At 29.4% G+C, this 21,369-nt stretch overlaps 1 protein-coding gene across 9 annotated transcripts in view; it reads right to left on the bottom strand.

The window, feature by feature from the left end:
- Positions 1-21,369, bottom strand: part of stol (stolid) — a 301,015-nt gene that overhangs the window by 266,898 nt on the left and 12,748 nt on the right. For 8 of the 9 annotated variants that reach the window (XR_010889250.1, XM_067351795.1, XM_067351792.1 and 5 more), the window contains 2 exons: positions 18,374-18,979; positions 4,316-4,452 (listed from right to left, as the gene is read on the bottom strand). Coding sequence is in view for 8 of the 9 variants with exons in the window: in XM_067351795.1 (XP_067207896.1) it covers positions 4,316-4,452; positions 18,374-18,979 (743 nt within the window). In the remaining variant the exon portion in view is untranslated. The remainder of the gene's footprint in view (positions 1-4,315; positions 4,453-18,373; positions 18,980-21,369) is intronic. The other variant, XM_067351796.1, reaches the window with a different exon arrangement.

Genomic DNA, 21,369 nt, shown 5'->3' on the forward strand with positions numbered 1-21,369 from the left:
CTCGACTCACGATACGTTAACTATTTTCTTTTATAACTTGAAAACTAAGCTCTGGATAAACTTTTGCGAAAGGAAAAGTTATCTCAGAATACGCTCAAGAATATATCCCTTTAAGGACATTATTTTGAATCACCCTGTATACTCGTATAATAATTGGCCTATAAAGTTAAACATTTCTTTTTGTTGTCTGAAAAAGAAGAATAGTTTTTCATAACTTTTGCGCTGAATTCAAATTTGGCCTGTGGAAGTAAGTAATACACTTAAAGATTTTAAAAAAAATTTAAGAAAAATATATCAAAAATTACTTTTTGATATAAACTCCTGGATAAAATTAACGCACTATGTTAACGCACCATGTTGAAGTATGTTGAGTGTAGTTCGAACTTTCTCGGGCAAGTTCAATTTGAGGAACGTTCCCATAATCTAGGAAAGTTCTCCACATTAGTGACAATTTTGACAGAGTTAACATTTGGCCCGCTCCTTCTTTTGTATTCTGATTTCTTGAGTAAATGTGAAAACGTTCCTAAAACAGCCATTTCAAGATGGCGTTTGAATCGACAACATAGAATTATGGCACGCTCCAGAGAAGTTAAAAAAAATAACTATACATTTTGATGAGACAGGGCCAGGCAAAGCAAGCAATCTTGCATCGCACTTTGATCGCTGCTTTCTCGCTTGTTTTGAATTTTACGGTAGACATGCTCAATGGCTCGAAACAAATGTACCAACAAAAATAAAGTAAGGCCCTACGTATCACAGAGAAGATATTAGGAATTAGAATAAATATTAGATATTAGGAAGAGCAATTTGGAATTATTTTACTTCAACCAAGGGAACGGAATAGATAATTATTTCTAATTATTATTTCCTAGTTCATAATACGTTAAGGATCGACAAGAGTGAAACTAGCACTTCTGTTGGAATAAAAAGTAAAACACGGAAAAGTTATTCCAATATTTTGGACACAATTACAAGAGAAACACATATAATAATTATTATATTCATGTTGAGAAGAAGTATATCGAAAAGCGCTGTTTTGGAAAAATCATCGAAAAAAAATTTTTTGGTAAAAACGTGCACTTTTATTTTTTATAAAATTTTGAGAATCAAATTGCGCGCGCGCAAAATTGGACTCTGTATGTCGCTGTATAATTATAATTATATAAGAAATATATTATACAAAAAGAATCATGAGAAAATATTGTTTTTTTGTCTCACAGTTTTAGAACAACAAAATTGCTAAATCTGAACGATTTGTATGTCAATGGTTGCTTGACAAGAAGAGACAATCACCTCGTACTAACGTAGCAAGACTAGCAAGCGCCCGCTTATCGTACTTTTCATATATACATATGCATATATGTGCATATATGTAAATGAATTGTTGGTGAATATTATATATAAAAGTTGAAATCATTTACGGATTGATAATAATTAAGTAATGATATACACGATAATAAAATTTATTATCAAGAAAATATAAGTGCCTTTTATACTTGCTAAAACATTACTTTTTTTTTTACTCCATCACATAGAGAATAATCAAATAAGAATAACACGGATTACAAAGATTTTTTGCTAAAATTAGGGATGTCCCCCAGGGTGGGCCCGAACGTTCCGGCCAGACTTTGAGATTTGATAGAAAATTTAATTCTGAACAAAAAGTTTTGTATAAACATGGGCCAAAAAATGCTTCCTTAAAGAGTTAGCGCCCAAAAACCACTGAAATCACGGTTATACTTTTACAAATATCAGGGAAAGTATGCGTTTTTTAACAAAAAAGTACTAAAACAAAAGTTGTAGAGAATTAAATTATTTTTCAAATGAGATTAAAATGATTGTAGTGCGTTCCATAGGTTTTGAGATAACCAGTTTCAAATGTACAAAAAAGTGTTTTTTCGGCTATCGACGGTAGAGCTTTTTAAAAATACTCTTCATTTATGCTGTTATAGCCTTAGCTAATTTTTAATGTTTATCTTGCTTGTTGATTATTCCACTAAAAAAATTTTGAGCCACCAACCTCTCAAGAGTAAATCGTACGGGGTTCTGTGCAATTGCTGCATAGCTGGACGTTAGCCGTATTCATGTTATCTAGGAATGGCTTAGCGCGTGGTTTAGCGTGTGGAAGGGATGGAGTATTCTACACGTTAACAGTGAACCGATCCCCGAATTAGTAGCATATAGAGAAGAATGAAGTGAGAATGGCTCCCCGCACACAAGCGACATACCGTGTACGTATGCACTCCCTTTCCATTTACAGGAGAGACAATGAAGTGTCTGTCCTTGTCCGGAGTTTCTTAGTTTCCCCGCATGAGGTCACCAAAATTCAGTCTGGACTGGGCCGTCACTCTTGTTGACTCTTAATTTATTTTATTTTCTCGTTTTGAAATGGAATAATATCAATTTTTTACATCTAATATTTAATATTGATTCTTATTCCTAATATTTTTTCTGTTGTGCGTAAGACCTAAGAGAGGTCCTAATTTATCTCTTATTTGGATAAAATACCAACTTTCCCAGGTTTGGAAACTTTCCCTGGCTCAGAGGAAACTTTCCAAATCTTTCGAGAACTTTCCCGAGGCTTCGAACTATACTTTTTGGCCATATATATTTACGATATTACTTCAAATAACATAATTTTCAATAACTTTTACGCTATTATAAGATGCTAATTTTTCTTTTCAAAATAAATAATTAAAATTTTAAAAATTTATAAAGAAAAGAGAAATTTGATGTAACCATTTTCATGTGACACACTTTGGAATATACAGGGTGGGCCATTTTAATCTATGCACCCAAATTTCTCCGTAAGTAAGCCAAATACAGAAAAATGGTTCAGACAAAAGTTGTTCAAGACAATGGGGGTCACCTATTTGTGCTAGTGACTTTGACCTTGAAGTCAATTTTTAAGGTCATTTGAAGGTCAGAGTTATTTTTTAAAATGGAAACCCCTATTTTTGATTTCAAAATCTAATAGCTGGTGTCAAGAGCTTTTCAAAACACTATAATGAAGTTATTTTTTATTAAGTACTTTTCGAGTTATGAGGCTTGTAAATTACAGTATTTTGACATAAAATACAAAATATCTTGTGAAACATTCAATTTTTGGGAATCTTACCTTAATACTTTTATGCATAAAATAATGAGACGAATCAATTGGTATAAAGAAAACACATTGGTTTAAAAAAAAAGTATGCAGTTGCATGTTGCAAATTACATATTTTTTCTTGAAAGCAACTATGTGTTTTCTTTATACCAATTGATTCGTCTCATTATTTTATGCATAAAAGTATTAAGGTAAGATTCCCAAAAATTGAATGTTTCACAAGATATTTTGTATTTTATGTCAAAATACTGTAATTTACAAGCCTCATAACTCGAAAAGTACTTAATGAAAAATAACTTTATTATAGTGTTTTGAAAAGCTCTTGACACCAGCTATTAGATTTTGGAATAAAAAATAGGGGTTTCCATTTTAAAAAATAACTCTGACCTTTAAATGACCTTGAAAATTGACTTCAAGGTCAAAGTCACTAGCACAAATAGGTGACCCCCATTGTCCTGAACAACTTTTGTCTGAACCATTTTTCTGTATTTGGCTTACTTACGGAGAAATTTGGGTGCATAGATTAAAATAGCCCACCCTGTACACGTTAAATAAAATTAATATTATTCGTACAATTTAACAGTCTATCTTATTGTTAGCAAACTCATAACGAATACAACCTAAACATCTCGCATTGAAAAAACATAAAATAATAAAACAAAAATCTTTGCTATACAAAATTATAAATTAAACAATTATTTCTTTTTAAGTAGTAAATTAATTAATTAAGAAAAATCCTAAGAAAACAAAACAAAATCTACATATTAGCAAAAATTAGTATTTTAACGTAGCGTAAACAAAATAATAAGTTAATTTTTTTCGAGTAGCATCATAAACATGACAAATCAATATTTTTCTTTAGTTTTCTTAAAATTTCAATATAATACGTATTTTTTTTAAATTGAATTCGGATTAACGCATAAAATGTGTAGTATAGAAAGCTACTCTTCTTTTTCAAATAATAAATTGATGCAGAGTAATATAATTTACATGTGAAATAATTTAAGAATAAGATAACTAATATTCCCAGCAAACACAAAGTAACAGTAACATAACATTAATATTACAATTTCCCACTCAACAACATAATTGTTACGTACAAGGCATGTTATATTGCAGTTACATTGTTAAATGGGAAATTATAACATTGACGTTATGTTACTGTTAGCTTGTGTTTACTAGGTTAATAACACAAATTAAATTTCTCACCTTTCCACCTACATAAGCAGGACTCCAATGAATAGGATGATCGTGCTGATAGAGTACCATAGGACGCGCTAGAACTTTCACGTACTCAAAGACTTTATCATGAATGTCGTCCACGTTTGTTATTCTTGCATAAAATCCTACGAGATCATTGTTATTAATATGAAGATGAATAAACTTGTTCTTTATCTATTAACCAAGTATTAACATTTAATTTTTTAATTTCTTAAAATATATGTATACCAATTCTTTATTTTAATTTTTCTGAACTGTTAAATATATTTTCAGTAAAATGTATTTTTAATTAGGCATTTTTTGTTTACAAGAATAAACTAAGAAATAAAAATATAAACACAAGAAATATTTATTATAAAATCAAGTAGAAGAATCAAATTTTAATATATACTTTTGACTATTTTTCTATGTAATTACCATACTTATTAAAACATACAGGGTGTCCCATGGGAAGTTGCTGAAACTAATTAGCTTTTATTTTTAAACGCACATAGGGAGCAAAAAAAATATCTTCTAACAAAAGACGTTTTGCAGTTTTATTTACATATAAACTAAAAACAATCGGAAATATTTATATCGTTAAATAAACGTTTACAAGAAAAGATGAATATGCATTTTAGGTTACACTTCATCGATTTTGTCACCATTTAGATATGTTGTAAGGGAGATTGTTCTGAGTAATTCCCCGCAAAAATCAAGTGAGGGATGGCATTGATTTAAGAGATATAACAAATTAAAGTTTCACAATTTTAATGCTCTTTTAAGTGTTATAAACGAATATTACGAACAGTGAAGTGAACAATTTGTTATTATTTAATTAAAAGAATCTGTTTATACAACTTTCATACGTAGAGCGGCTTTATCCCTCCCCGCCACACAACTTATACTTCAATAAATATTTTTCACCAGAATGAGAAAAAATAAGGAAAAATAATGACGCTCACGATTTAAATCGATTGCTTCACACCATGGACATTTAATGTGTCTATGAATAACTTTTCGATTAACAAGAAAATCTAATAACTTATTGCTATCCTCAACAAACAACAACTTAGAAATTTGTGTAGTCGGATGTTAAAAGCTGTTAACGAACTGCGAGAAATAGGTAAAGCCGACTGTTGACAAAATATCTATGACCATGTAGCTATCTTTTAAAAAATGTAAACAAAAACTTTACAAGTTTCTATATACGAACACGGCGTATATAAACTTCACTGTTTGTAATATTAATTTATAACACCAGAAGACGAGCATTAAAATTATGAAACTGTAATTTGTTATATATTCTAAACCAGGCCTCGGAATTATTTCATCTTTTTAGCCGATTCTCGTGGTATACGCCTCCTTTCCTCTCTTCACCGCGCGCGCGGCAGCCGCTAGGGCCAGCGCCGCCGAGATAGAAGCGGCGCTATCCGATAAATGTTGGGTCCTTCTTCCTTGATCATTAAAAGTTAAAAAAATTTATTAAAAGTATTTTTTTTATTTTTAAATTTATTATGTGAAAATATTTCAATAGATTTCCACGTCACCCATGAGGTACTATTGCTATTGAGGAAAAAAATATTTTTAATAAATTTTTTTAACATTAATCAGATAGCGCCGCTCCTAACGCTCGGCGGCGCTGGCCCTAGCGGCTGCCGCGCGCGCGGTGAAGAGAGGAAAGCAAGAAGGCGTATACCACGAGAATCGGCTGAAAAGGTGAAATAATTCCGAGGCCTGTTCTAAACCAATGTTGTCCCCATGTGATTTTTGCGAGGAATTACTCAGATCAACCTATCCTACAACATATTTAAATGGCGACAAAATCGGTGAGGTGTAATTAAGGCACTATAAAACGTGAGTTAATATTTTTGTTATAATTCTGTTATATACCATTAAAATGAGCAAAATTTGACATTTTTTTAGGTAAATATGCATTTTAGGTTATACTAGAGCACTAAAGATGTAAGTATTCTCGTCTCTACGCCATTTTTGTCCCATTCCCCCACTCCTTGCCCTCTCGCCCATTTACCGCTGAGCTAAGAAGTAACTTACCTACATCTTTAGTGCTCTAGTGCAACCTAAAATGCATATTAACCTTAAAAAATGTCAAATTTTACTCATTTTAATATATAACAGAATTATAACAAAAATATTAAGTCACTTTTGGAAACTATAAAAAATTTTATGCAACAAAAATTACAATTATAGTTTCCGAAATCAACTTAATTTTTATTATAATTCTGACGGTACGTACTTCGAAAATGAATACCATTAAAATTAACGATATTTGACATTTTTTAAAAAAACGTTTATTTAATAATGAAAATATTATCTTTAGTTTATATGTAAAAAAACTGCAAATTGGCCTCTGTTAAAAAATATTTTACTTTTTTTTGCTTTCCATGTGTTTAAAAAGCTTTTTTAAAAAAAGGTAAAAAAAAGGCGCCAAGTACACGCTCTTGTCACAATTAAAACTAAGGCACTATAAACATCTTTAGTGCTCTACTAAAACAAAACAGTATTGTTTTACTTTCCAAAAAAATTGTCGTATATATTAAAATTTTCAAAAAAAGCTATTATATATACTTTTTACAAAAAAATATGATATCAGGAAATGGTGCCAAGTGGGACTAAAGAACTATGAAAATAGTTGTACACTATTTTTGTAAAACTCTTCTTTAAAACTTTTGTACATAAAGCTGTCGTATATATAATTAATTATATTATATACTATATTTTATCATATTTTACATATACTATACTATATATACTATATATATTATTACATATACTATATATATATTATTAAAAAATAAATACATAAATAAAGAAATAAAAATAAAAAAATTAAAAAAATATTTAAAAAATAAAAATATTTATAATTAAAAAACGCAAAAAAACTTGGCGTTGCTACACCTCAAAGTAATGAAATTAACATGTAGTTTACTGTAGCAGCGCCAAGTTTTTTTGCGTTTTTTAATAAATATTTTAATAAATATTTTATTATATAATAGCTTTTTTTGAAAATTTTAATATATACGACAATTTTTTTAATGGTAAAACAATACTGTTTTGTTTTAATTGTAATAAAATTGATTGGAAATTATAAATATTGTTGGAACTAATTTCGGATACATAGAACAGGAATATTAAACTTTGAGATATTTAATTTTATTTATTATAGACAAATTATACACTAAAGTCTCGAAACATGTGCTTTTTTGACAGAATGTATAGTAAAATTAATTTATACAATCATACCAATCATCACTATGCCTTATAGGACAATTGTTTAAAGACTTTAGTGTATGATTTGTCTAAAATACATAAAATTAAATATCAAAGTTTAATATTTCTGTCCTATGTATCCTAAATCTATGTAAATAATTACAAATTACTTTATTTCTCTCAATATTTTCTGCAGTTTTCTCCACAAAATCTTAAACTGTGATGTCGTCATCCAAATTGAATTGAATTCCACACATCTTTCTTGAGTAGAATATAATCATTGAAATATTTAAAAAATTCAAAATTAATGTCTTTTAATTTCATCAATGATTTTTTGTATTCAACAAGATTTAACTTACTTTCATCGCTACCATTACTTTCTTCATTTATATCTTTCTATGATAATATACACATACACTAATTTCACTTATAACGAATTTGATCACTCACACTACACTACTCTGGTGAAAACTAAGCAGCTTTGAGTGTGCAATGCAATGTAGCCTGATGCGAATAACCTAATTTGCTGCAGTGCGAGTAACCGAATTCGCTACTTTGATACTTTTTCTGAAGGTTATGCAAATTTGTAACAAGCGCGTCTAGTTGAAACTTGTCAACGCCACTAGCGCCCCTAACGTATAAAAAGCGAAAATGGACATCCCAGACGACGGAGACGATGACTGAAATAGTTTTTCGATATTTTAAACTTTAGACTTTTATATCTAATATCTTTATAGAGCACGTAGAGTAAAAACAAATATACTTTTATTATATAATTTGGACATGCATAATCGATTGAGCCTATTTTTAAATCCAGCTTAGACGTTACTGAGATCCGATAATCTCGGCCCGTCTCAGCTCTCCGGCTCGCGTATAGAGACACGGTCGGTCTTGCGCTGCGTTGCGCACTGTGCGTGAACTTGGCGCAAAACACTACCGTGTCTCTTGATGACAGCTAATTAGTTTCAGCAACTTCCCATGGGACGGACACCCTATATGTGTAATCTGTGTGTGGCTACGAGTTTTTATATAAATTCCAATAATATAAAAGTCTACCGTTTGCGCACGCAACCACGCAATTTGTTTAAAAATAAAAACAAAAATAAAAACAAAAATTTCTGGAATTGCAATTTATACTATAAATAGAATAGTTTGAAACTTGTCAGTTGAAATTTTACAACTATATGCAATAAAGCATTACGTAGTTACATGCATATGTAACGAAATTATCCGAGCGTTGGTCCGTGAGTTACCGGACACTCTCTATATGTATTTTATGTGCAAATGACAATCAACATTAAAAACAAGCTTAAGAAAAATCTGCTCCTCCACTTTCAACAGTAAAAGAGAACTATTGAATTAAAATGTGATGGTTTATAAGCTGTAAAGATGTATCTCACTCTAATCCAAAAACGGCAATAAATGAAGAAAATGTGCAAGATAACAAGTAACCTCCGTTTGAAGTTGAAAGGGATAGCGGACATAACAAACGTCTCGAAAGAATGCATATACACTATCTTATATAAATATTTAAACATGAGAAAGTTATTCTCATTTTCTGAGAAAGTTATTTCGGATGCAGCGATGGTGCAGCGTTTACTGACCAAGGAAAGACGCATTCAAGCGCAAGTTTCAAGCAACACTGCTGACAACACGCAAGATTAACCTGAACTTTAATTTTAACTTTAATAGAAACGACTGTATTTAAATTAAAAGTTCTATTATATAGTTCTATTATACATATAGTGATTAAAGACCATTAGAGATAAAAAAGTTTTAGTCGTAATCTTAAGGCGTAAGCAAATCAACCAATCACAACAATGAGCAGTAATGCGAGCGCCTTACGGTTACGACTAAAACTTTTTTACGTGTAATGACCTATACGGTTATTTACTAACGTGTGTATTTATTTAACGTGTTAACGCTTGTATTGCGACAGTGAGACAGTCATGTATATGTGGATATTATTAGGTATTTACAGAATATAAATGTAAAAATATTTTATTTGAGTTAATAAATTATATACAACTAACTTATATTCAATTCTTTGTAGCTTCCTTGTTTCTTCAAATCCATTTGCAAAAAAATTTCAAAAATTTTCATAAAAATATTAATTGAGAATTTATAAGCAATTTTGCGGAAAACGTCTAAGAAAAACTAGAGTTTTGAGTTAAATTTTTAGTTGTGACCGCAAATAAATTTTTTCAACATAAAGAAAAAATAATCATGCAAAGAAAAAACTACTTTTCAATGCACCATTTCACATATCAACAATTGCAATGGCAAAAATCCATAAATTGCAACTCGAATTAATGCCGCACACATGCCCTATTCACTAGATCCTAGTGCTATGTGATTTACATTTGTTTCTAAATTTCAAGAAGTAACTAGCGGGTAAAAAATTTGCAATGACGAGGTCATCACCATAATAAATAGCTATTTTGAGGACCTCGACAAATCCAAATATAAAAAGGATATAGTTGCATTAAAACTATTTGAAAAAAAGTTTGGAACAACTACATTGAGTCATTCAAAGAAATTACATTAAAAAATAAAACCTCGAATTAAAAAAAAAACATGTTTTCCTTGCTAGAGCGACAACTTTTCATCCGATCTTTGATGACGAGATGTAATTCAGTATGATTCACAAACAAACAATAAGTACCAAAGCGCTGAATGGAAGTCACCGGAAGAGCAAAAATTGTGATTAAAAAAATTGCAAATCAAGACAATGTTTATTTGTTTTTTATAATTTTAAAGGTACTATTTTTCGGGAATTTGTTTCAGAAGATTATATGATGAACAGTGATTATTATTTAAATCAGACTCGGAATTAGTTGCACTTTTCGGCTAATTTTCGTATGTCTGTACGCCTATTTTCCCTCCTTACCGCGAACGCTGCAGCTACTAGAGCCAGCACCGTTGAACGTTAGGAGCGACACTATTCAATAAATTAATTAATTCTTTTCTTATAAAAATCCTGATTATTGAAATTTGAAAATTAGAAGAATCATTTCATTTGACAGAACGCTTCTAACGTTCAACTGCGCTGGTTCTAGTGGCTGCAGCGTTCGCGGTAAGAAGGGAAAGTAGGCATTGACATACGAAAATCAGCCGAGCCCTGAGTTAAATATTTTGGAGTATTTGTAATAGCAATAATGAACAAGAGTTTAAATATCAACAGTCAGAAGGCTGATTTCTTTTGCACAACAATGCATTTACATTTCTTTTACCGTAGCAGTATTTACCTGATTTGTCTTCTTGCGACTACTTTTTATTTTCAAAACTCAAAATTCTGATAAAGGGACTCTCACTACAATGACATTTCAACGGCTGAAGCACACAAAACAAAGATTTTCGAGGCAATTTTGAAAACAGATTTCTAGAAATCTATTCATGCATTACTTCATTGTGTCCATCGCCTTATCAATGCCAAAGAGATATATTTCAAATAAAATAAACAATTTGTACCTATACAACCAGTGTTTGTATGTAATATTATATAGTAGCAATATCATCATTTTTCAGACATATGTATATTGTGTATGATGTCGGAATACAAAAAAAAATAGTCTAAATAAATGTCTTAATAAAGCAATTTTTTAAAAAGTCACGAATCAAGACAACGTTTATTTGTTTTTATAATTTCAAAAACATTATTTTTGGGAATTTATTCCAGAAATTTTTAATTATTACAAATAGAAATAATTACAAAATATAATAAATATACAGAATGTGCAAACAGAATGATGCAAAACGTGATACATATAGATATAGAATGATTCTTTGTTGAAAAATAAGTCAAATTTTGAAATGAATTTTTTTTCGCGTTTTGAGGAGAACGATTGATAAACCACTTAACTATAAACTTATAAATATAAGTCTATATAAACACAAATACAAAGAGAAAATAATTTGTTACTGTTTACCAATTCTCGAACAATAGATACAAATACAAGGTGCTCCATCGAAAACGAAACAAACTGAATAACTCTCACAAAAATAATTCTTTGGAAAAAACGCAAAAACAAGTCGATTTTTATTGGAAGGGGGACATCTTTTGACGTAAAATTCTTACCCTAAACTTCAATCCCCTACGCGCGGGCGCCATCCCCTCAAAAATTTTAAATGGGAAGAGGGTCAAATGATACATCATTAAAAAGGTCTTTCAATTCCCTGTATTCCTACATTTGATTTTTTTAAATTCGATCAATTTGTTTAGAAGATACAAGGTGTTAAATCTAAAACATACAAATTTTTATATTTTTACCGGTCCATTATTTTCAAAATTTTTAGTAGCAAGGAGGGATATCTAAAGACATCCAAAGTGTTTTGAATTTCGATCATTACTTCCACGGTAAATGTGCTCCAATATTTTGATTCTTTCTTTTGTATTCTTTTTTACACTGAAGGAAAAAAGGCCTCGCAGGTTGATGGTATGATTAAAGCAAGACCATTTAGTATCTACCTAGTGTGTGTGGCAAGTGAATTTCATGTATTCATGTAAGTATATTTGTTGTTGCAAATTAAAAAATTTTAAATTACATTATGGTTTACTCGATTGTAGAAAGGGTTGAAATAATTGCACTTTTCTTTGGAAATAATAAATATGCTAACAGAATAGCCGAGCTGTTCAATCAATGACATGCAAATAAGTATGTCAATCGCAAATATGTTTTGGAGTTATAGTGGCAAAATTAAACATTCTGTATCTTCTAAACGAATTACTCGAATTTAAAAAATTAAACGTAAGAATATATAGGAAATTAAAAGATCTTTTTAAGGATGTATCATTTGACCCTTCTTTCCATTTGAAATTTTTGAAGGGTTGGCCCTCCCACCTAGAGGGTTGAAGTTTAGGGTAAAAATTTTACGTCAAAAGATGTCCCCCTCCAATAAAAATCGACCTGTTTTTGCGTTTTTTTGAAAAATTATTTTTATGGTAGTTATTCAGTCTGTTTCGTTTTTGGTGGGCCACCCTGTATAATATATATGTACTAAATGGAATTTCAACTAAAATTGTTTTCTCAAAAATAAAATTTTGTACAAAAAGAATTTATTTCCAAATTTCAATTTAATATTTTTCCCAATTTTAATTTTTAAACAAACAATTATTCTATAACTATATATATCGTGTTTTCTATCGTATTTTGTATATTAAAAATTTTTTATTCAATTTTGTGATAAATTATTTTAATTATTAAATTTCTTTATTATTATTATTATTCCTATAAATATTTTATTATGTAAAACTACCGAACAGGGAACTACTCCATTAATAACCTGGATCTTGACGTATGTTACTAAGATTATTATCTAGAATAATGTTTTAAAGGTTTTTCATCAGTTAGTCATCGGTCGTTGTTTATTAAAAAGTAATTAAGAAAAGAAGTTTACTGAATGAAACGTAATGTTTTGATATCATGTAGGGGAAGGTAAGATAAAGCCGACCGCTAGATAAAATGTTCATTTGTTAGATCTTGTTCATGAGTGCCTCTGTTGGATGAACATAAAATTAGCTTCTTTTTTTTATGCTTTTCAACTGTTAAAAATTTAACATTAAACATCAATTAAACATTATTATACCGTAAAACTATCATGAGTTATTTATAAAAAAACATCAAATTTTGCCAGCATGATCTTGTGATCTAATTTCTTGTATTGCATTTTGAGTAACTAAAAAACTTGCAAAACTTAATATTTTGAAATTTTTCGTCAAATCCCTTGTTTCTGGTATTTGGAAGTAATATTTTATCAGTTACATTTAAAAAATAACTTTAATATAAGTAAATAAAAGTAAAATATAATATTAATGTTGTCATGTGAGATATATAAAATAGATTAATTTAAATATGTATTTTTTTTGTATTTTTCTGGTTATATTTGCTCTAATTTGAGAAATATTTTATAGATTACATGTTCAATTTTTTGTTTAAAGGTTTATCTTTTTTCTGATAAAATAACACTAGCCAACAATTTCTAACCTCTTTTCTGCCACATAAATGGAAACAGACATTTTATGTCAAGTTTTATGCGCTGATTACAATTTTGGACTTTAAAATGCTCCATTATGTCCCAATTTTGAAAAATTCAAAGTCAAAGTTGTAAAAAAGGCTATTTTGATGTATTTTATGATGTTATAATGGTATGATATAATATGCGTGTTAGAAAAGTTTCTTTTTTTTTAAATAAAGTATATCAGTAGGACTTTTTTAACTCTCAAAAGAAGTTTCTTATGTATATTACGATTAACAAGATTTTTTTGACGATTCAATATTGTCTGTTACCGCAGATAGATTATAAATAGATCTAAGAACTGCAAATAAGTCACTGAATATTTTCAATTTTTGTGGAACACATAATGATTTTTAAGATTGCTAATCACAAATGTGGTGTCAAAATTGACAAATTTAACATGATAGATGGCTTATCAAAATGATAAACGGTTGTAATTTTTGTGAAAATTCGTATTTAAATATAATTGTATTTAAATAAAATTGTCGAGGCTGCTGAATATGAATCTGAGTAAAAAATCATTATGTATGTTCCATAAAATTGAAAATATACAGTGACTAATTCGCAGCTCTTACAAGAGAACGTTCACAAGTGTCCCCCCCCCCCGATTTGATTCTCTTTGAAATATGTTGTAAAACATATAATTTGAAGAGACACGTATTTTTTTATAGCGGCCCTAACTCAAATTTATGGGGTGAAACATCCTTTTGAAAAAAAAACGAGTTTTTTCTTTGTGTGTAAATATTGCCAAAACCGTAGGAGATATCAAAAAATGTTTCAAATATAAGTTATATAGCTTGTAATGGACTTTATAACTGTGTAATTGGATTTTCAAAAAACAATTTTTTTAAATTTACCCTCACCTCTTGTTATTATTGTTTTGATCGTCAAAATTTTTGTAATGACAAAAGTTGTAGCTATTTTTACACTAAATTCAACCATATATAATTTTATTATGTTCCAAAATCGCATCTTTCAAAAATGAGTTATCAGTATTACACTATATGCGTCGCGCTGCATAACACATCGTTTGTATCACACTTGTGTTACGCAATAGTTGTTAAATAAATATAAAAATGACTTGTTATCACATATTTGAAGAAGAAAAGTTAACTAAAATTATTGCTAAAGCATCCCTTCCACATTACACTCTTATAGATAATCGCTGCATTTCGTGCGCAACGCGTTGTCATATACAAGTTAGCTATCAGCGCATATTACACTTTGAAGTTTCGCTTGTAATGACTACGGAAAAATAATTTATGAAACAAAAATAGTGAATGAATCAATCTATTCAACATATATCCACCCTGACTTTACCCTCTTGGTCCAATTTGACTGACAATGAATTAAAATATAAAATTCTGTACAGTTTACTCTTTTTCAATAATTTTAATACACTGCAATACATTCTACATACTATTACATTTCACTAAATTACTACGATACTTTTAAACTATAAGGTACCTATATAAAATGTATATCATAAGTATAATTATAATATATATAAATAAGCTTATATATATAATTATATATATTTATATATATATAAAAGCTTATTTATTGTATATATTATAATTATACTTATATTATACTTATATTATACTTATGATATACATTTTATATTTCAAAATTTTATATACCTTATAGTTTAAGGTATAAACGATGCGTCATGCAGCGCGACGCATATAGTGTGATACTGATAACTCATTTTTGAAAGATGCGATTTCGGAACTTAATAAAATTATATATGGTTGAATTCAGTGTAAAAAATGCTACAACTTTTGTCGTTACAAAAATTTTGACGATCAAAACAATAATAACAAGGGGTGAGGGTAAATTTAAAAAAATTAATTTTTTGAAAATTCAACTACACAGTTATAAAGTCCATTACAAGCCATTATAACTTCTATTTGAAACATTTTTTGATATCTCCTACGGTTTTGGCGATATTTACACACAAAAAAACTCGTTTTCTTTAAAGGGGTGTTTTACTCCTTAAATTTGAGTTAGAACCGCTATAAAAAAATACGTGTCTCCTCAAATTATATGTTTTACAACATATTTCAAGAAGAATCAAATCGGGGGGGGGAGGAAACACTTGTGAACGTTCCCTTGTTAGATCCATTTATAATCTATCTGCGGTAACAAACAGAATATTAAATCGTCAAAATCTCTTTACCATAATATATACAAAAAATTCCATTTGAGAGTTAAAAGTCCTAATAATATATTTTATTAAAAAAAAGAAACTTTTCTAACACGTCGCATATCATAGTTATAACATCATAAAGTACATTAATAGCCCTTTTTACAACTTTGACCTTGAACTTCTCAAAATTGTAACGTAAAGCATTTAAAACATTTTAAAGTTCGGATTCGTAATCAGCGCATAAAAAAATTTGTATAAAATGCCTGTTTCCATCCATATGACAAAAACCTTGTTGATTAGTGTAATCATCGGTAATACATAATTCAAAATCAAATTTGATTCATAAATAAAAAATTTAAAAAATAATCCCATCTTGATTATACCAATCAGCTTACTTTTTATCTTTATAAAGCAAAATAAAAACATCTCTTTTTTCTTTTTTAACAATTTCTTGTTTTTTCAACAATTTCTTATTTTTTCACGGGATAGTCCATTTTACTTTACTTATAGAGTAAAACAGACTAAAATAAGGTTTTATAAAAATCTTAATAACAACTAAACACTTTTGCAAGTTTGGTTGTTATTAAGATTTTTATAAATTTGAAAATTTAACATTATAATCTCATAATAAACATTCTAAAGTTTCCTTATGTTAAATTTCAACTATTTTTTGTCATTAATATAAAAAAATATGGCCATTCTCGCTTAGATAATCTCACCTTTTCTTACATTTAATAAAACGTACTGTGAGCAAATTTATTTATTTTAATAATTTAATTTATTAAATTTTTATTAAATTATTAATAAATTAAATTATTAAATTTAATAAAATAATATTTAAAATAAATAAAAAAATTTTTTTGCTAAAAGTACGTTTTATAATAATAAAATTTATTTATTTAGAATAAATTTGCTGAGAGAGAAAAAAAAAAATTTATTTAAAGTATAGCAAATTGAATGTGTGGGCAAGGGAGGGGTTCCGTAGTGAGGCGAAGAGACAATAATTTCTCATAATTTTCTGATACTATTTAAGAAAGAAATATGCATACTATACAGGGTGTCCGATAATTGCTGAATCACCTCTCGGGTGCAGGTAGAGCGGGTTAAACCGAGTAGAAAAGTCCTCTATCGTTTTGCGATTTTCGCAATAATTAATGATAAATTAATTAAAGAAGATCGACCAATTTGCGCGAGTCTAAACGCGCGGCGAGAAGAGACAGCCCGTTGTTACGTGTTCGCTAGGACGCAAGGATCTAGCGTTACACACCGTCATTTATAGAGTGCTCCTCCCAACGATTTCTCGTGCGCCTAGTAACCAAATAACAGTGAGCTGTATCACCACGGGTCTCTTCTCGCCGCGCTCTTAAACTCGCGCGAATTGGCCGATATTTTTTAATTAATTCCTCATTAATTATTGCGAAAATTACAAAATGATAAAGGACTTTTCTATTCGGTTTAAACCGCTCTACCTACACCCGAGAGGTGATTCAGCAATTATCGGACACCCTGTATATTCAGCGACGTAGTAGCGTCGCGACGAGAACATAAATGTTAAGAGTTTTGCCTATATACAGGCGCCGCCGCGCTACCAAGTAGCTTTTCCGGAATTTTACGTTAATAAAGATTGTAGTCAGATAACATAGGCAAATCTGCCCCCGGCATGTATCAGGGTCAAATTAATGTCATAAGTTGACACCAAGTTTTTTTTATTAAAAATTTATTTTATAATTTAATTTTAAGTTTATCTTTTTTTTTAATTAAAATTCCTTTTATACTTAAATGTATTCCATTATTTTAATCATGTTGTAATAGAAAATTAAAACAATTATTTTTTACAACAGTCTGTTGGTTTGAAAATGACATTGTTTTTGTATTAAAATAACACTATTTTGTATGAGTTGAACTTATTTTGAAAATCAGGTTTCTATTAAAAACAAAATAAGTTTTAATTTTATGGAGAGAATCTATAATGTATAATATTTTTACAAATGTAAGACTAATTTTATAACAAATAATAATAAAAAATATTATTTCAAATTACAAATTCTTGCAAATTGAATTGCTTCTATATACTTGGTTAAGTGACTATTGATTTCATATTTAGTTTTGATATAAATGTTTTTTTAAATAATATTTTTTAGGATTATTTTTTAGAGTATAATTTTACTACATACGTATATATTAAGCATTTTTACTCAATTAGTTAGAAATTATTTATCTTCAAATAATGCTTCACCTCTCGTACATGAGTTAGATCGGGTTAGAGTTTTTTCAGGCAGAGGTACAAGGCTTTGCTTCTCCTCTGCCCAAGTATTTGATATATCACGTTTAAATAAATAAATCTGCTAAGAGTACGTTCTGTTAAATATACACGTATCAGAAAATTACGTATTCTATTTAGTAAACTTCTTTTGTATAACTTTTTAATTTTAAGGTCAACGGCTAAAACCTTTTTTTTTGTTACTCAGGACTATGATCTTAATAACACACGTCAAGATCAAGATTGGAAGGTTATCCCTATTCGGTAATTTTATCTCTTTTATTATTACAGGTTATATTATTATATTATAAATATATTTGCTTTTTCTATTTTTGTTACATTCATATCGTTTTGTACTACCCTCGCAGTTATAATTGTTAATTTGCGACATATCGATAAATAAGATTACCTTTATTTGTGCAAGCCGTATTTCGAAGATCGGGACTTTTATCACCTCCAATGAGATAAGTAAAGATCCGGACGGGCATGTGCGGCCAATTGTAACGTTTTATCACTTCTGTGGGTGGGCTGTCGGTATCGGAAGTGATCAGTATAATCGCCTGATTGCACTGGCTGCCCTGGCCGGTACGATTGTACTTGTGCAGGATCTCGAAGGCAGTACTCAATGCAGCCGAAATATTGGTCGCAGCGTCTTCATGCTTTACAGAAGTCAACGCTATCTTCATTTCGTGGATGTTTTCCGGCGATGCCTGCACTAAGCTATCCTTAAAGCACTGCACAATTTCCTCGGCATTTTCGCCATAGCGATATACGTTGACATAATCATTCGGTCCCAAAGTATCCAATATGACTCTCGTCGTTGCAATTGTTAATCGTCGATTTCTGTCGGAAGTATAGGTCGTACTATCAATTAATATTGCTAGATCCCTCGGACTATTTGCCGCCCCGACAAACCAATTTGACATTCTGAAGTCATACACATCACGCACCGGCCGATGATGTGAAGAGTACTTAGATAATCTGAATACACCTTCAATTGGAGGCCATGATATCGCTGTAACATATATATGTATGTATATATATATATATATATATATATACAGGGTGTCAATTAAGTCCCGGGACGGCTGAATATTTTCTCATGTAAGGTATTTTTGAAAAAGGTCAAGGTCATTTCTGAAGTAATTTTCAACGAGGAATTCAACGGTGACCTTCAATTTGACCTTGAGCTTGACCTTCAAGGTCATTTCAAGGTTAGGTTAGGTTTTTTAAATAGAAACCCCTATTTTTGATTCCAAAATCTAATAGCTGGTGTCAAGAGCTTTTGAAAACACTATAATGAAGTTATTTTTCATTAAGTACTTTTCGAGTTATGAGGCTTGTAAATTACAGTATTTTGACATAAAATACAAAATATCTTGTAAAATATTCAATTTTTGGGAATCTTACCTTAATACTTTTATGCATAAAATAATAAGACGAATCAATTGGTATAAAGAAAACACATAGTTGCTTTCATAAAAAAATATGTAGTTTGCAACATGCAACTGCATACTTTTTCTTGAAAGCAACTATGTGTTTTCTTTATACCAATTGATTTGTCTTATTATTTTATGCATAAAAGTATTAAGGTAAGATTCCCAAAAATTGAATATTTTACAAGATATTTTGTATTTTATGTCAAAATACTGTAATTTACAAGCCTCATAACTCGAAAAGTACTTAATGAAAAATAACTCTATTATAGTGTTTTGAAAAGCTCTTGACACCAGTTATTAGATTTTGGAATCAAAAATAGGAGTTTCTATTTAAAAAATCTAACCTAACCTTGAAATGACCTTGAAGATCAAGCTCAAGGTCAAATTGAAGGTCAATGTTAAATTCCTCGTTGAAAATTACTTCAGAAATGACCTTGACCTTTTTCAAAAATACCTTACATGAGAAAATATTCAGCCGTCCCGGGACTTAATTGACACCCTGTATATATATATATATATATATATATATACAGGGTGTTTTATTTTAATCTAGCCAGGCGAATATTTCAAACGCTGTTGAGTTTAGAAAAAAATGTTTCAGACAAAAGTTGTAGGGTTCGGAGGGGGACACAAGATGGTGGGCTTGAGTTTTTGATGAAGGTAAAATTGAAGGTCATATAAAGGTCAACTTTGTTTTTTTAAATGAAATGTAGTATTTTTTATGTATATATATTTCTTGAGCCTCAACAGAAAGTTAACTGTAAATATGTATAAGATTATATGAGAAGATTATATGTAAAAATTATTTATAATTAGCAAACACTTCGACCTGTTATCAAACCATCCTCAGTGTATTAAACACGTTCAATAAGTTAACTACCATAGTATAACGCGTGTTCTATATTATAATAAAAAAAATAAAAATAAAAATAAAAAAAGAGAGGAAAAGAGAAAGAAAGAAAAAAAGATTATCAAGCGCGGATGTCAAGGTGCAAAAGATACAAAAATCATTTAAAAAGTTCGCAATCTGACATATAAATATCAGTGCTGTATATAAAAGTTTTACCATTGTAATGCTATTTGTTATATAAATAGCTGTGAAATACCTGTAAAATAATCGATCTGTCAAGTTTTCTGTGTACAATTGTTTCAATAAGACCATCTCAGTATATTCTTTAAAATAGAAAAAATTGAATATTGTACAGTAATAAAATTTTTTTGTTAAAAGAGTTTAATGCTAATAGAAATTTTTAACAAAATGAAAAATGTGTTGGGTAAGAATACACCTTCATTTATAACTAAAAAAATAGAGGATTTAAATGTAATCGTACAAGCTTGGAAGATGATCCTCGCAATGGGCATTTAAAAAGTGCTACGACATCGGAATTCATCGATAAAGTGCATAATTTTTTGGAAGATCAATTCAAAATGTTTGAAATTGTTAGGGTTGTGAACATCTCAGATAAACGGGCATTTCATATCCTAACTAAAAATTTAAGTATGAAAAAATTACCTGCAAAATGAATGTCATATTTGCTATGGGTACATGCACATAAAAATGTCATTTCCATAGCAAAAACCAATTAATTAAAATTTGCTACCATATCCGCCTTATTTGCCTGATTTAACTCTTTGTTTGACTTCCATCTATTCGCAAATTTAGAAAAAGTTCTTGATGGAAAACAATTTTCCTCATATAATGAGCTAAAAGTTACAGTAAACGACTATTTTGAGGACTTTGAGAAATCGGACTTCCGGGATAGGATAAAGACACTAAAGCTACATAAAGTGTATCAAAGTTCAGAGAGATTATATTAAAAAATAAAAATAATTTTAAAATAAAAAAGACAATCTTTCATTATATATATATATATATATATATATATATATATATATATATATTTCAGTCAGTGAACTTTTCAAATAACTCCCGTATTACAATCGGTAGTTGCACGGTGTTTACACG

The sequence above is a fragment of the Linepithema humile genome, chromosome 3, assembly GCF_040581485.1.
Source record: "Linepithema humile isolate Giens D197 chromosome 3, Lhum_UNIL_v1.0, whole genome shotgun sequence".
NCBI classification, from domain to species: Eukaryota; Metazoa; Arthropoda; class Insecta; order Hymenoptera; family Formicidae; genus Linepithema; species Linepithema humile.